Here is a 16,924-nt window from a genome sequence, read left to right on the forward strand (position 1 = left end):
AGTCCCTGCAAGAGCGCTGCTGAAGTGTGAACAAGCGATCCCGCAAGCGCTCTTGGAGATCATCAGGCTCGAATTCCTCACGCAGTGCTTGTTCGAAGTCGACAAGAGTCCTGAAGCCACCATTGACTCGCCGTGAAGCCAATTCCTGGTACCAAGCTGCAGCCTGTCCTTGGAGGTTCGCCACAACCATCGCAAGACAGCGCGCTTCGACCACTTCGTTTTGCTCGTAGTTCAAGTTCTTTGCCATGAAAAAGGTCTTCACCCGGTGAATGTACAGCCCAATGCTTTCATTAAGGTGCCCATGGTATGCAGGCATAGACAGTCCTTCTACTCGTCGTTCCGTGTCCCGTTGCTGTTCGACCGGTTGTTGGTTCGCTAGTTGGTTCATTGCATCCTGCAACTGTTGATGTAAAAGCAACTGCTGCTCTTGATGCGCTTGCTGGTCCCTCATCATTTGTGTGTGCGTCTGTGCTTGAGCTTCTAACAGCTGATTGATCATCTTCTGCTGCTGCTCCATCGCACCCATCATACGCACAAACGCTTCCTCCATATTGTAGAAAAAAGAAGTACTTGATTAAGGATTAGCAAAAAACTCGGCCAACTCTTCTTGTTCGCTGAGCTTCGGTTTCTTCTCTACAACCGAGACCGGTTTTGGCAAAAGTGCGCTGTTGATTTCTTCTGCCAAAAAACTTGACGCAACTGCCAAATTTGTCTGGACTTCAACGATTTTGTCCAAAACGCACTTAATCCGGATACTTCCGACTGTCCCGTTAAGTCGGACCAGATCCCGCTTGAAACGCTCGTTGACTCGCTGGGTTGCTTGGAGCTTCTCAATGAGGCTCTTTCTTATCGCGTCCAAATTCTCAACGTCAGGCTCGTCGAGATAATGGATAGTCTTAAACGAAACTAGACGGTCAGGTACTTGATTAGCCTTTCGCTTAAGATCGTTTCGCTCGCGCTTGATTTCGCGTCCACTCGCAACCGCTGCTTTCGCCGCCTTCTTGAGCTTCTTCTCCGCCGCCGCCTTGTTCTTGCCCATAAAATGGGGGTCCGGTGACAATAAACTTCACACGCAACAAATGTCTATATTAGCTGTCGACTCAACCTCTACCGACCCTGATGCCGGATACTAAGGAGAGTACCGTCGTAATAAAAGAGCACCTGAGCGATCCCTAACTCAACACTAGCCGCCGTGAAAGGTCGCAACTGAACCTTCGCCTGAGCTAGATAGAGTAACCTTACAACCTACGAGCTATGCCCCTGGAAGTAAGTCCTTGTTGTCAACCGTGAGTGCTACCAACTGTAGGGAGTTGATAACGCAGAGGAAATTGTAAACTGATTGATTGGCGTTATCTACATCTACATGCATGACTACTGTGACTATACTATATCTAATGCTATACATACGTGCGCTCTGCAGAAGGAACTTCTGGTATCCATGGCCGAGCACACCGCACGCCAATCGAGCTTGGTCGTAAACTGACGTCAACAGTGACGTCTGTTCTGATTGGTCGATAAATCCTATGACGCCACTGGAGTGACGTCGTTAGAAACTGCCATACCTGTAATGACAAAGATTCACCGAATGCATCATGTATGATCTAACAATAAACAGCAATTATACCGGTAGTTGAGTTATGCGCAATGTTCCAGCAAATGCTCGGCATCCACAAGAGTAATTTCACCACAGCTATCAGCATTGGGGGTGGGGAATTCACTACTGTATTACTGTCAATCATCAAAGCTAGCAGCAAGTTATGCGTTGCATAGTGTAATGCACCGCATATCTTGCTGCTGGCTTTGATGATTGCCCATCACACGAACAATGTGCAGAGCGTCAAGTGGAACCTGGACATGTCGATAATCCTCACCAGTGCGTCGTTCTATGGCAGCCTCGTCGTGCTGGACGGCCGCGCTTCAAGCGTTCTCCAATTTCTCGCTCTCGACGGACGTCATGTCGATGGTACGACACCCCCACAACCCCAGCACCCTCGTCTCACCTCGAAGGAGGTCATGACCGTGATCGTATACGACGTCCGGAAAGGCCACTCGGCGCCGTTCCACCGGTACCAAGCACACTCGACCGTGTCGGCCTTCGACCCGACAAACCGAGCTGCATTGATGATAAATGCAGCTCGGTTTATCCGGTCGAATGAATGTAAATTTACATATGGCATACATGCATTACGTCGAACGAAAGTGCAAGGCGACGTAGTTGACACCCACATGCATTACGTCGACGACTACGTCGCTTAGGCTTCCTCGCTTGCGACCACGACGAGCCCAGCCAGCTCCTTGGTATGAATTTTTCGAATGGTTGGCTCCATCGTGTATGAATTGATTGAAAATATGCCTAACCTTAAATGGAACTCAAGTGTACGTTGTCCTTGGTGTGCGTTTTGTCTTTTGCCAGGGTATCAACCCACTCCTGAATCCGAATTTGATATCATTGTTGCATCAGAAGCCAATCAGGTGGTGTAAGGTACCTACCCTATATTTTAATAACTGTCTTCCTGTGATACCTTTAAAAACGTATGCGCCAGAAGGGTTCACTATTGCGGGGGAGTACTGTACTACAGTACTATTACTAGTACTGTACTTCCAGTAGTACATTAGCCAGTAGCTGTAAGCTACGGGTAGGGGTAGCGAGCTTCACAGAATAAGCTTACTAGTAAATTGGAAAGTGATTAGATTGTCGTGTTAAACTACGAAAATGTATACTAAACTTCAAGTTAATGTTTTTCCTTGCCCGTTCAATCGTTACAGTAGCCCTGCTTTATCGGGGAATTGTACTTCAAGACACAAATTAGTTTGTCATTTCATCATTATTCAAATAGAGTGTATTCAAACTGACAAAATAAACTGACAAAATACCCCACAGTTCGCCAAAAAAGTAAGACGTTTTTGTAATGCAGTGACCCTTTTCCAAAAAGAGATTGAGGTATTTCCAATGGATGGCTTCGGAAACCGGCGCAAACTATATTTGTGTCGGGTCAATCATCCGGAATTAAAATTCAGTTGCAGCGCAAAAATTGATGAGACGGAAAAAGCGTCTCATCAAAAAAGAACTGGTGGTGGCACAAATAGTACGGATAGTCATTCGGAAAAATCATCCATGAAGCGCTGGAGATGGATGGACGTACTTGATGACGATGACGACGACGACTCTACGCAGTCCATCGCTGCAATAAGGCTGTACCGGGCAAGAGTCTCAATCAAGGAGAGGCACTACCTGACGTGCGACGCCTTAATCCCGCCCGACAACAGTCCATGGATGATAATATACGCATCCATGAAACCAAGTTCTTTTATCGCTACCGTCTCCATCCCCCCGGACGCCTTCCACATCCTTCTGCAAGAGTTCTCCAAGCACTACCAGTGGAAGTCCGGCTTCGGCAAACCTGGTCGCCCGCCCAAACTGAGCTGCAAGCACCAAGCCCTTGCATTGGTCTTGCACTTTTACACTGCCGCAACCGAGCAAAAGACCCTGTGTGAGATATTCGGCATTCCGCCGTCAACATTCTCCTCAACCCTCGCCAAGGCAGAAGAAGCGTTGTTTCATGCTCTGCAGCATGTGGCGGATGCTGAGGTGCGGTACCCAAGCAAGTCAGAGCAGCGCAGATGGGCGCTACAAGTTGCCGCAAGAGAGCCTTTGGTCCACGGCGTCTGGGGCTTTCTAGACGGAAAGAACTATTCAGTCAAGAGTCCATCATGTTCTGACCTACAGAATGCGATGTACAACGGTTGGTTGCACAGCACCTTTGTCACTGGAACGTTGCTCTTTGGCGTGGACGGTACTATTGTGTGGGGTCGTCACAACTTTGCTGGTAGTTGGAACGATGGCGACACGAGCCTCAAGCTGCAAGTCAAGCTTTTGGATGAACGCCGTACGGCTGTGGGGACCGGTGTCGTGGCGGACTCTGCCTTTCCCGTTCGCGATGGTCTGCGTGGCAAGATAAGGACCCCACTGAAGTGCGGCGACCTCGAGCGCGCATCCCCAGTATGTCGGGAAGGGCTCTTGTTGTTGAGCAACGCAATAACAGCCCTGCGTCAGGCTGCGGAATGGGGAATGGGTGCAGTGGAGAAGGTGTATCGACAGTTGCTGCTGCCACTGCCATTTGACCCAACCCTGCGACACAAGCGCTTGAGCAACATGTACAAGTTGTACAATTTCCGCGTCCGCCGAACTGGTATTAGTCAGATCCGATCAACACTTGGCTAATTTTATATCTTCCTAATTTCAGTTCCTTTTTTTTAATTTAGAGTAAGATATTAATCCTAACCGAACGGATATCCTCGAAAGATGTTATGTTATAGTATGCAACAGAACTCCTAGTTTCGTCGAAATCCGGTAAGATTGGGAATGACAGTCAATTTTCTACATTCCTAAATGTCAAATGAGGAGTAGTAGTCCTCTTTCTGCCTAGTTGAACACAAAACAGATTAAAATATGTTAATTTATATTGTACATGTCATGAAATCGCATTATATTATGTCCTATATAGTAAACCTCCTAATCAGGTAACATGACTACTTCTCCAGAAACTTTGACATCAGAACAAGCATGACCTGGTCCATCTTAGCTTGGCGCTCTTCACGTTGGGCATCAAGCAATTCTTGCCGTGCAATCCGAGCGTCTTCTCGTAGACGTACCCGCTCCTCACGCTCCTCAGCTAAACGCTCACGGAGAAGGCGGCTTTCTTGCTCCCGCACGCTCTGACGTTCTTCCATTGCAATCATGGCTTCCAGCATTGCTTGACGGGAGTCGCGGCTTTCAAATATCAAACGCCGCTTGATCGCCTCATTTTCCGCTGACTCGGACAGGATCTCGTCGATACGGCGGCGACGCTGCGCCGTTTGACTTGCCATAGTCGAACCCGTTGTACCGGCTAGCGCCGAGAGTTGGGTAGGATCGAGTCCAGTGCGAGGAGTGGCAAGGACTGGGGTTGGTACTTGCTCGGGGGTTGGCGGTGTCTCGTCATCGTCGTCATCAATGGGAGCATGTTCGCTGTCCTTGTCTGACTCCATGTCAACGACCGCCATACGACTTTCAATCAGGCGGTTGATGCGCTTTGCTCGTACTACTTCGACTGGGCAATCTGGGTCCCCAGTGGGTTTTCGAACATTTTTCAATGTCTTGAACTTGCGCCGAATACTGTCAGAGTCTCGAGCTATCCAACTTGGTTCGGAGAGCGTGTTGTACTGGGACTGTACGGTGTCCCAGTGGTTTCCACCAAGCGGCTGGAGCCGTTCAATACAGTCCAAAAGGAGCATGGTTTCGGGGGTGCTCCACCCTTTGCCTCGACCTTTGCCTTTCGGTGGCATGTTTTCAATGAATGGTGGATTTCGTCTCAAAGCGATGTACCTCTATGACCAATCATTTGATGGCTTCGGAAACCCATATATAAGCCAGTTTCTGTAGCCCTTTTGCACTTTGGTTAAAATAATACTCATGACAGATTCGGATAAATTTGAGACAATAAAGGACTATTTATAGTTTGTGCCGGTTTCCGAAGCCATCCAATGGTCAATATTGAAGAAATCCAAATTCTTACCTAATTGTATTACTTTTTTACTCTTGACGAACGATTCACCCTCCAGTCAGTGGCCAATTTCAAACAGTATGTATAGCAAGGGCACATTCGTGCATGAATTCTATCCACATATGTAGTAATACCTCCTTGGTATTTCAAATTGCGATGGATACAGTTCCAGTAGCTCGTTCATTCGTCCCGACCTTGTTTGGTCGCTTTGTCATTCTTCAATATGCCAGCCCTGGTCGAATAGGCTTCCTCAACAAATACGAACAATAGAGCCGGCCACAAAGTAGAATTATCTCCGCGGAATTGTACTTCAACAGCTGGAGATACTGTACACATCATGGTAGAGTACGTTCTTACGAGAGGCCGCGAATTCTATCTACCTGATATCTCCTGGGTATCCCAAAATGCGATGGATACAGTACCGGTAGACCCGTCATTCGCGATCTTGTTTGGTCGCTTGGTCATTCTTCAATATCCCAGACATGGTCAAGATCATTGTGGCTACCTTGTCCGCCGGTGTCGCGTCTGCTTTCGGCACCATCTCCGAGTTTCCGATAGAACTGACCAGCCTCATGGATCAAACCGTGGATCCGTGCACCGACTTCTTTTCGTATTCGTGCGGGACGTGGTACAATAAGACCATCCTCCATGCCAACCAAAGTACTACTACTATCCGTGCGAAGCAGGCCGTGATCATGGCTTCGGTGGGCAAGCTGGTCGAAAAATTGTTGAAAGCCAAGGTGCCCAAACTCACCGAGTTCTATGACGCGTGTATGGACACTGCCACTTTAGACACCTTGGGCTTGGCTCCCATCGAAGATCACCTCAAGGCAATCCGCAGCGCCAACTCGACCGTCGAAGCCATTTTTCGCGGCGCAACCATCTCCATGGCCACCGGCGTACCGCTGTTCGTGAAGCTATCGCCCTTGCCCAACGCCGTCAACTATACCCGCACCGCCTTGTATGCCGTACACCCAGGAATGCCGTTTGACCCAAAATACTTCCACGAACCATTGTGGGCCGATGTTGAAAAGCCGTACCGCAAATACATTGCCACGCTCTTCACGCTGGCCGGCCACGCGGAGGTGGAGGGGGCTATTGACGACATGATTAAGTTTGAACGCATCATTGCCGGGGTAGACCTGCCCAAGCGTAGGCTCCAAGAGGCTGCGTTTTCCGACAACGTCCCATATCCGCTCAGCGTCATCAATGCGTCGTACCCATTGGGTCTAGGTCTCCCATTGCAAGCGTTTGGGTTCGACGTCTGCGAAGGGTCCAACACCATCTTGCTGGACGACCATTATTACTTAGACTTCTTAGAAGGATTTCTCCGCAGCATGTCCGTCGACGCCCTCAAGACGATCATCGAGTACAAAGTGCTCGACTTCAACGCGCGGTACCTGTCAACACCGTTTGTGAAAGCTCGTTCGGCCTTTTATGACATGGTGATTGAAGGCCTCAAAGAACTCCCGTCGCGGTCCACGATCTGCCGCTATCAGGTGCAGACGTCCATCGGCGAATTGCTCGGCACGTACTACCTCAAGGAAGTGTGGACGGCCGACATCGCCGCGCGCGCCGAATCGCTCGTGCTGGCGCTGAAAGCGGCCCTCAAGACTGGGCTGGAAAGCGCGGAGTGGCTCGATGACGCCACTCGGACCAACGTTACGACCAAGATGTCCAAGCTGTCCCACTTCTTGGGGGGGCCCAAGAACCCCCAAACGTACTCCGCCTTGACCTTTGACCCCAAGGCGTACGTTGGCAACCTGAATAAGGTGTCTGCATTCGACACTGCGTTCAACCTCGCTAAGATCGACACTGCCTATGACAAGCAGATTTGGTTACCCCCGTTTACTGCCCAAACCGTGAATGAGTACTACTTCGCGTTGACGAACTTGATCGTGTTTCCCGCCGCCACCTTGCAGCCCCCGAACTTCGATGTCAAGGCAGACCCGTCCGTGAACTATGGCATCGTTGGCTATATGATCGGCCACGAAATCACCCACGGCTTCGACAGCCGTACCACCAACTACGACAGCGACGGCAAGATTAATCCGTTGTGGTCGGCTACCGTGGTGAAAACGCTGGAGGAAAAGGCCAAGTGCTTCATCGAGCAGTTTGGATCCATGGACGTCAAGAGCGACGTCACGGGTGATTTGCTTGGCAAGTTGGACGGTAAATTGACGTTGGGCGAGGTCATCTGTGACAATGGGGGCCTGAACGCTGCGTATCGGGCGTACCGAGACCACGTGAACGCTGTGGCCGATGCCACTAAGTATACCAAGGAAGCAGGCGAAAAGATGTTTTGGATCGCACATGCCCAATTGCGGTGCGAAAAGGTCAGCGATGTGTTCCTCCGGATTCATCTCGCTGACCCACACCCCCCTGGTCGTCAGCGCTTGTTCGGGGAGGTTCAAAACTCGGTCGACTTTGCCAAGGCGTTCAACTGCCCTGTGGGCTCACCCATGAACCCGACCAAGAAATGTGGTTTGTGGGATTTACAAACTCGAAGTGATTCGAAGGAATGAAACCGAGTGGTGGTTTTGGGGTCACAAGAAAATCGTCGTAATCACAACCTTTGCAGTTTAAAAGTCATTGGAGTTCGGACCAAATTCTCCCATTGGTCAATCCGAAATTTCTTGTCGCTGATGAGCTACAATCCATTTTCGATTTTCTACCGGAAAGGGCGAAGTGGACATTAGCCAATCAGATGTCTCGGCGATTGAATGAACCATGCAAAATCGGGAAATTTGAAGAAAATCGACAATAAATCATCCAAAATTATGAATTTTGGGATACAAGGTTATTTTTTACTCCGGAACTCACGTACCGCCACTTTCCATCGTGACCTAGCCAATTCGTCGGGGCCATGCAGTGGAGAGCGCCAAATGCCTATGGATTTAAATCCGATGATGGTGCCGTGTGGTTCCCAAGAGTAAATAACTTGAAAAAATAATTGAGGTGGAGGATTTCAAAATGATGAATTGTGCGCCTATGATTGTATTCAAAAGTCAAGTTCAGCCTATGAATTCCGTAGAATGTAATTTTGAACTTGAGTCCGAGGTCAACATCGCGAAAACGCATGAATACTATTAATAATATCATCATTTTCAGACTTACACGACGACATCAAATTGGCTGAGAAGGCGTGATATGATTGACTCAAAATGAGTATTCACGACGGAGGATCTGTTTAATATGAATAAAGCACATACGGTACCTGCGTACGACCAGTCCAGGGCGTGACACGGATCTGTGATTTGCCGAAAGGACGGTGATTTGCCGAGCTGCACTACCCCCCAATAGGATTCAAGAATTGATATGATTGGATAAAATAAAAGTCTGCAACATATGACACCTTCGAAACTTTATGAGACGTTTTATTTGCCCTGATTCACACTCTTACACTTCATTTGTATTCGAACGATTGTTTGGCAACTACATACGTCGAGATAATTTGAACTTCGCCGGATATGGTCGATTAAATGGAGCTCAAAATCGGCAAATCACAGATCCGTCACGTTAGTATGGTTGGTGTGACTGATTCAACGTTTTCATCTTATGAGAAAGAGGAGCGCATCGACATAGTGACACGATCACTGATAGCGTAAATGACCATTATATGGTCACTTTTTCGGAGTAGTCACCATAGAATTCGCATATCCGCTCACAGGAAGGCTTATCAAACTTTGTGAAGTGATTCTTAACAACCGAACACAGAGTTTTCACTTCATAATCGATTACTGGTACTAAGTTTCAAGATGTACTCCTAATACAAAAATCCGACTTTCCAAACAAGTTAACTCTATTTTTGAAACCAGTTACCAGTATGATCACTTTTTAACGTGGAACTATGTATACCTCGATGCATAAAAATTGTGTGGATAGGGTATTCATTATCGTGAGGTAAAGAATAATTTTACAAGGTTAAGAATTTATAGAATATTTGGTGGGACAATTCCAACAAGTACAGAACTGCAGTCTCGGTTGCTTAACAGTAAATGCCTGTGATGCGCATAGCCATTGCGTCAGCGCCTGAAAGTACTGGGTAAGGAAAATGCTTAGGAATACGCTAGGTCTGTGAATTCTCCAATTTGCCACATGCCCAACAGAGCTTACTTTATCCGGATACGCTTTCATCCAAAAACCCAATCCAAGTGACTGGTCGCGGGCGGCCGAAGCCCTTGGCATGGAGAATTCTTCGTTGCCGCCCGACGAGCTCGCTTGTATGATTCTCCTGGAGACAAGAAGCTCACAAATCCCAATGCACAATGTGCACTCCTCATCCCTCACGGGAACTCCTCAAGACGACGTCAGACGCCTCGCTCCACCCATCACTCACGGGAACACCTCAAGTTGACGCCAGCCGCCGCGCTTTACCCATCCCTCACAGGAACCACACTTGCCGACATAGCATAAGAGGCCTAGTTCCTGCCTCCGCGCGCTCCTCATCCCTCACGGGAAATCCTCAATCCGACGCCAGCCGCCGTGCTCTACCCATCTCTCACGGGAACACCATCTGCCGACGACGCTCAAGGAAAATGTCCCAGTCGCCGTACACCAGCCAAGACTGAGGCAGCCCAGGACTCAAGTCCCAAGCGCCACTTCAGATCTATCGACCGAGGAAGCGACGTCCTCAGTGCTGTCTTAGCCTCCGCATCTCCATGTTGACGCTCCCATGATATGACCTCCATTTGCGCGACCGCATCCTCGATATGACGACCTGCCGGCGTGGCCACACACAAGGGCTTACCTGAAACCTCGATCCTTCTCATCTGCTCTCTTAGTGCTCAGCACCACATTCTCTTTACGCACGTAGCTTTGTCTGTATAAGCCAGTGCACAGTAATACAACAATAATATTAATACGCTAGGTCTGTGTCGTTTTCGACACCTGTGAGTTCCCTGACAAACATGCATACTATGACAATTAACAATTTTACAGTTACGTTATCTGCATAATTTTACAGTTACGTTATATGCGTGGCAGGGCAAGGAACTTTACCATTTTCAAGTCGATTGTCCGGATGATTAGACATGGTTAACCTGTGTAACAACGTATCGAGTTCATGCAGTATACTCTATTGGACGTTTCTAGTAAAAATATTACTGCGAGGTGATTGGCTCACATAGAGTGATCATAAATTGGTCATTTACGTTAGGACAAGCAATGCGTTTTTTCGCGTAGATAAGAGCTTTGGCGGCGACTGCAATAACGGTTCCCTTCCAGATACGCTGAAACGAAAGCGATTTCATGTCAAGGTAGTTTACTGGGACGGACGGAATGCAACGCCCACCTTGTCTTCGAGTTAGACGTGAATTCTACAATCTGATTGGTCATGTTACTTCGATGTTCGAAAATTAATGCAGCCTATCACAGACCGCTTTCAAAAATTTAATCATTTCAAGAGGTAATAATATTCTAAGGACACTCAAGAGCTTTCAAGCTACCGATTGAAGAGGTCATAAGTATTCAGAGGTGACGAAAAGCAATACTTCGATTGATAGCGCAGTGGTTAAACCAGTTGTGTGTCTTGAGTGAGCCCCAGGTTCGAGTTCCGGGCGCGTCGAACTTTTTTCTAAAAAAATTAACTCCACTCAATATCAGGAATTTTGTATAAAATAAAATGTATTTAAATTGCAATAATATATTTGTATTCAATGTACACGAAGTGCCTTGGCAAATGCCTGTCGAATAACGTCAACAGTGACCATATCCCATGCAGCAATGGCAAGCAACACCATGGTCATTCGCTTTTGACGAGCAGTTGGTGAGTACGGAACTTCATCGTTGTCCCCTTCAAGTTACTATTCGTACAACCACAAGTTATGTAGGTTGCGCTTCAACGGCGCCATCACCCCGACGTCAAGTGCTTGGTATACCGAGGTTGCGTTCGGCGACAGCGCACAAAGGTGGGAGCCAAGTTCTTCATGTATGATCTTGTACGACTCGTCATAGACATGGCACTCAAAGTTGTTCATTAGAACCACTGAAGGCTCTTCGATGGACTCGCTAAGGACATCACGCAGGTACTGTTTCCACACCACCGTATTATCCTGCATCGCTTAGCGATGGCCACGAGGAATCGTGGGGAACTCATTGGTTTCGATGCGCGCCCCGGGTACTCCCTTTATGATCAATAGCAGGGGCAGCTTTTGCCGTCCGCTCGCGCAGTTAGGACCACTGTCATGCGCATCGAATGCTTCTCGCCCGTTGAGATCTTGGCGCTGCCGCTATGATTAGCCCAAATGTGCGTAGGAGGGAGGTTGTAGTACATCCCTGCCTCATCGACGTTAAACACGCAGTAGTTTTCGTAGGACTAGTATTCCCGATGGAAGTCGCGGGCGAACTCATCGTCGACTTCAGTCAAGACCGCCTGCTTGAGCTTGTTCTTTGTCTGCCGCTGTCGAGAGAATCCATAGCGCTGGAAGAAGCGACGCAGCAGTCTGAGGAGTGAGTCGTATGCGACGTCTGACTTCTTCGTTGCAAGGTACGACATCAACCACGCCCTTTGGTTGATCTTGTTCCAGGCGATCATGTGAGTCGTCGTTAGAGCACATTCGTCATCTCTCATTTTGTTTATAAATCCTACTAAGCCTGGTGGGTCTGGGAACTCTTAGTATCCTCCACCTGGTTCGATCTTCTTGTTCTTCTTGTTGCCATCGAAGGAAAGGAGCTCAAAGCGCTGAGCATACCACGATCGTACAGTACGTCGTGGGACGCCAATTAGCTTCGCCACCTCTCAAGAATAGGAATTCTGCCAATAAGAGCATTGTATTTGGAAACATAAGTATCATTGGATGAAATCTATTCTGATACTCAAAAATCTTTGGTGGGCGTAGCAATCCGTCCGTCCCAGTAACGTTAGGGTTTTCACGCGTGCTTTTTGGGGTATTTACTCGTGTCGCGTATTTTGAACAATTTTGGGGGGTCAACGCGTGCTTGGGGATTTCACGCTTGCTGGGTGTACTTGCGCGTGCTTTCATCGACCGATTAACATGAAAAACGTGCTGCTGATCCGGAGCATGATTATAATGACAATGCATGTATCTTGCGTAGTAGCGCTAGTATCACAGACAGACATGACCTGCTCCAAAATATATTTTTAAAAAATAGGAATTACTTTTTTGTGTGGCCTATAGCAGCAGTTTAAAGTTTGATGTTAAATTTATAGATAATAAAACAAGTTCTATATAGCTTAGTATAATATGTATATTTTGTCTCTTTAATATTATTCCTAATAATCCCAGACAAAGTTCATATATAATACTACCCTGGTCCATAAAGATTGCCATGTTGTTTTTGACTTGGTTTCAGTATGTAATTTAGCAAATTTCTCAGAATTTGTCTCCATAAATACATATATTTATAGATACGTAGAGGTTTATACCCCAAAACCTGCCGCCACCATGTTTGGCCGCCGTCGCGCTAAGGCGAGAGGTCTGTACGTCAGAGCCAACGCCGAATGTGAGGGTGACCTTAATGAATGAACAATAGATCTATACTGTCACGTGCTATAACCGAGAGCAAGACTTCATAGGGTCGCCATGGCTATATATCAGGTGTAGTTATCTACTGCGACTCGACGCTGCATGGCACAACTAGCGAGTAGAACTTCATAGGGTCGCCATGGCTATATATCAGCATGCTGTAGTTATCTACTGCGACTCGACGCTGCATGGCACAACTAGCGAGTAGAACGTCTTTGGATCTCGCTAGTATGTGTAGTTGCTTCGCGTTGGGTTAGTCTATTGGGCATCGAGTGCATGAGATAGCAATGGCATTGAACGCTGACCGGATGATTTTCTCTTTAAATAATCGACCTCATGCTCTCTCAAGCTTGTATCTCCTGCAATAAAGTGTTTTCGGAGGAGCTCGAACTAGCCAATCAAAGAGGTGATCATTACCTTTCCAATGGAGAACTACCAAAAATACCTCAGATTTTTTTTTTGAATCTAAAATTTACTCAGACCAGCGAATTTAGCCAATCTGAGGTACCCTCAGATGTGCGAAGACCAAATTTGGGTCTTCGCAGATTTCAAGGTGTCTCAGAATCGCAGAAATCACTGGTGTCCAGACTGATGGCGTCAAAGGTCGGTGCCAAGACGGCAACTAAGTGCTCAGCACCCAACTGGGCGACGACGACGTCGATATCATGCTCGACTGTGTCCAATCACTTCTCCCACTCGGTCAACATGGGTGGGCCAAAGTCGCTCAACTGTTCAACGCCAGCCAGAGCGTTGCGTTTGCTCGAGACTGGAAAATGTGCAAGCGAAAGCTCACCTTCTTAAGGCGCACAAGAAACCAACAGGAGATCCAAACTGCCCGCCATTAGTCGCTCGTGCCAAACGGCTACAACGAGAGCTGGATTGTCGTGCTGTGGTGGAGACCATGGATGATAACGGCGAGATCAGTCAACATGAAGGCGGTGGTGACGACGAGATCAGGATGACTGGTCTTGGCGCTATCGCTCACCATGGCCCCTATATGCAGACGAGTGCTGTGAGTTCTGTGGAGCAGACTGCCATGGACGACGATGATGTATCGAACGTTTTTGTCCACGATGAGGAAGGATGCGATGGCGATGAAGAACCCACGGAAACCAAGCGTCCTCGTCGACCAAACCCAATTCAAGCTGAGCTACCAAATCGATCGGGGCTTTTCCATGACACAGTTCGCTTGCTGGGAAAGCGTTTTATTGTGGAAAAGTTTCCAAACCCTCCGTCGTCGATATCCTCGTCTGCTTCGTCGATGTCATTCGTTACAAGACGCCGTCGAAGCTTGGATACATTAATCGAACAAGCACAGAATGAACAACCTGCAGGCAACGACATTCCATCACTTGTGGTGATGTTTGAGGAGCGTGCCCAAAAACGGCAAGAAGAGCGGGACGCACGGGAGCAACAACGGGAAGATGAACGTCAACGCCTGCGCGATGAACGGGAAGAACGAGACTATCAACGCCAAATTGTTCGAGAAGAGCACGAGGAGATCTTACGTCGTGAAGACCATGAACGCTATAAAAAAAAAACGACGTGAGGACAACGAGAACAGAGTCCGCCAAGAACACAAATGGCTATGATGATGAAGTTATTTGGTGATAACTCTAAGCATCAAGAATAATAATAATATTTGTTTTTCAATTCAGAACAATTTGAAACTTGAAATGATCTGTGAATTCAAAATAAATCAAGCTTGAAATACATTCTTAATCTGGCTTATTCTTGTCTGGCGCACCCGATAGTTGTACAAACGGAAAATGTTCTGTAATCGGCGACCGCGCAACTTTGGATCGTAAGGAAATTATAAAAAAAAAATTTGGCGGTACACTTTGACCGCAGATCCCATTCCCCATTCGGCAGCCTGTTGTAACGATGTAATCGAATCGCTCATGGCCTGTAGTCCTAACCGACAATCCGGAGGTCCTCTTGCGAGATCACCTTGTTTAATCGGCGTCACGATTCTTCCAGCACATCGCCCACTGATTGGGAACGCGGAATCGGATACGACTTTCATTCCTGGAGCACAAAATCTGGGGTCTGCAAGTCGGTCCTGAAGGCCGCGACTCATCTCCCCATCATTCCAGGACCCCGGACAATTGTGGCGTCCCCAGATCATTGTGCCGTCAACATCGTAGCATAATACACCCGTCACGGAATGTAGCCAACCTAGCACACATATAGATAATATATTAACATCATAATTAAGATATATATCTATATATCTATATATATAATGATACCATTGTACTGAGAATTTTATAAATTCGACGACGACGTCCCGAACTGTGAGATTTTTCCCATCCACGAACGCAAAAACTCCCTTAAATCCCGTAACAAGCGGCTCGCGGGCTTCCGTTGCCTGAGCCCAAACCACTTGCTGATCAAACGTCGGCCAACGAATCGCTGCATCGGGCATCGCCTTCAACGCAAGAGACAACACTTTTTCAGCTTTTGCCAAAACGCGGGCATACGTCGCGGGTGGGACTGCAAATAACTCACACATTGTCTTTGCTTCGGTCGCATGAGACTAGAAATGCAACACCATTGCAAGCACGCAGTGTTTGAACTGTACCCGCGCAGGACGGCCACGACGACCAAAGCCAGACTGAACTGTGTAGTGCCGACTGAAAACGGCAAGGAGGTCGTCGAAGGTGTCGGGTGGAATTGAAACCGCTGCGATGAACGGCCTCGTGTGACGGCTGTAGTACTTCTTGTACCAAGGACTGTCAAGTTGGTCGTCTAAGAGCGCCGATGAATGTAGAAGGTTGCGTTCACGTAGCAAACATCTGATACGACACAAGAGCAAGAGTTGTATGATGCGGCGTCGTTTCGTCACCCCCGGTGCGCAGTAGAGCAGTAGCACGCTGGTAACCATAAGCATGACAAATATGGGATGAGCAAATAAAAACCAACGAAACGGCTCTATTGAATGTAAAATCTAAGTATATTTTTGGTGAGCTTGCAAAATAAATTCATGCTTACACTTCAGTCTCAGGAGGCTCTCAGACTTGAATAAAATCATGTCTGAGAAGGCAGTCTGAGGCAATTTTGGTAGTCCTCCAATGCACCAATCAGCTTAATTCAAGTCGTAAATTTAGATGAAAGGCACCACGCCAAAAACAATGTGACAATCATTAACCAGAGTGGTAACTTTTACTCTAATTCTAGAATTAAAACCAATGCTTAGTAAATTATATGTTTTTCATTTAAACAACCCATCGTTATCAGATGTAATTAAAATATTCCATTCTAACCTCTTTTATTTTAATTACTTCTGATATTGAAATATTAAATTGATTTAATAATATAATGAAATAATTATTTAAAATAATATTTGTATGTATATTTACATCGATGGTATTATAATTGCAGGTTGGTCTAGTAATTCCAAATATGCTTTTTTAGGGACCAGCTCTGAGTGATATCCTCAGAGGTGGGACCAGCCTCGTTCACGCAAACATGGGCTCGCCTCCCCACGGGCGTACTACACGACATGCAGCGGCCATCACTACTCATTTGTGGGCTTTGGAACTCAACTGCCAAAAGTATTCTATTTTCGTTTGAAAGTCAACCTGTCGAATTTACAGTTAATACGGTTACGTATTGTGGATTTTGCCCAGGCCAAACTAGTTTCCGCGACTTCCCGCAGCCTCCCGCATTCAAGACCCCGTTTTATCACACACTACATAACGAAACACACACGAACTTTCACGAAAACCACATGGAAAACACAGCTTCCAGCACCAGTATTCGATGGGGATGATCCCAAGGGAGTATATACAGTACATGTGTTTTACGCCACTGGCGTGTCATCAGGTACCCGTATGGTCGGTCGGCGCGGTCCTCATGCAGAAACAAGATGGCAATAACCGCGTTATTGCA

At 47.3% G+C, this 16,924-nt stretch overlaps 8 protein-coding genes across 8 annotated transcripts in view; 4 read left to right on the plus strand and 4 right to left on the minus strand.

The window, feature by feature from the left end:
• The window catches only part of H257_17112 (hypothetical protein), a gene marked incomplete at both ends in the record, with an annotated part of 1,696 nt that extends 1,146 nt beyond the window's left edge, over positions 1-550 (minus strand). Inside the window, one exon of the mRNA XM_009845776.1 lies at positions 82-550. Within this exon, the coding sequence (XP_009844078.1) occupies positions 82-550 (469 nt within the window). The remainder of the gene's footprint in view (positions 1-81) is intronic.
• Positions 551-1,803: 1,253 nt separating this feature from the next.
• On the plus strand, positions 1,804-2,256 carry H257_17113 (hypothetical protein; the record flags this gene model as incomplete). The annotated part of the gene is made up of 1 exon (XM_009845777.1): positions 1,804-2,256. The coding sequence occupies one exon, from the start codon at positions 1,804-1,806 to the stop codon at positions 2,254-2,256; it is 453 nt and encodes a 150-aa protein (XP_009844079.1).
• Positions 2,257-3,115: 859 nt separating this feature from the next.
• On the plus strand, positions 3,116-4,222 carry H257_17114 (hypothetical protein; the record flags this gene model as incomplete). Its single annotated transcript, XM_009845778.1, has 1 exon — positions 3,116-4,222. The coding sequence occupies one exon, from the start codon at positions 3,116-3,118 to the stop codon at positions 4,220-4,222; it is 1,107 nt and encodes a 368-aa protein (XP_009844080.1).
• A 308-nt stretch (positions 4,223-4,530) lies between these two features.
• On the minus strand, positions 4,531-5,325 carry H257_17115 (hypothetical protein; the record flags this gene model as incomplete). The annotated part of the gene is made up of 1 exon (XM_009845779.1): positions 4,531-5,325. One exon carries the CDS (start codon positions 5,323-5,325, stop codon positions 4,531-4,533), a length of 795 nt encoding a protein of 264 aa, XP_009844081.1.
• A 700-nt stretch (positions 5,326-6,025) lies between these two features.
• On the plus strand, positions 6,026-8,068 carry H257_17116 (hypothetical protein; the record flags this gene model as incomplete). The annotated part of the gene is made up of 1 exon (XM_009845780.1): positions 6,026-8,068. The coding sequence occupies one exon, from the start codon at positions 6,026-6,028 to the stop codon at positions 8,066-8,068; it is 2,043 nt and encodes a 680-aa protein (XP_009844082.1).
• Positions 8,069-11,055: 2,987 nt separating this feature from the next.
• H257_17117 (hypothetical protein) lies at positions 11,056-11,602 on the minus strand (the record flags this gene model as incomplete). The annotated part of the gene is made up of 2 exons (XM_009845781.1): positions 11,056-11,118; positions 11,423-11,602. The coding sequence occupies 2 exons, from the start codon at positions 11,600-11,602 to the stop codon at positions 11,056-11,058; spliced, it is 243 nt and encodes an 80-aa protein (XP_009844083.1).
• Positions 11,603-11,605: 3 nt separating this feature from the next.
• On the minus strand, positions 11,606-12,078 carry H257_17118 (hypothetical protein; the record flags this gene model as incomplete). The annotated part of the gene is made up of 3 exons (XM_009845782.1): positions 11,606-11,668; positions 11,722-11,859; positions 11,914-12,078. The coding sequence occupies 3 exons, from the start codon at positions 12,076-12,078 to the stop codon at positions 11,606-11,608; spliced, it is 366 nt and encodes a 121-aa protein (XP_009844084.1).
• Positions 12,079-13,931: 1,853 nt separating this feature from the next.
• Positions 13,932-14,579, plus strand: H257_17119 (hypothetical protein; the record flags this gene model as incomplete). The annotated part of the gene is made up of 1 exon (XM_009845783.1): positions 13,932-14,579. The coding sequence occupies one exon, from the start codon at positions 13,932-13,934 to the stop codon at positions 14,577-14,579; it is 648 nt and encodes a 215-aa protein (XP_009844085.1).
• Positions 14,580-16,924: the final 2,345 nt, after the last annotated feature.

Source organism: Aphanomyces astaci (assembly GCF_000520075.1).
Source record: "Aphanomyces astaci strain APO3 unplaced genomic scaffold supercont1.98, whole genome shotgun sequence".
NCBI lineage: Eukaryota > Oomycota > Saprolegniomycetes > Saprolegniales > Verrucalvaceae > Aphanomyces > Aphanomyces astaci.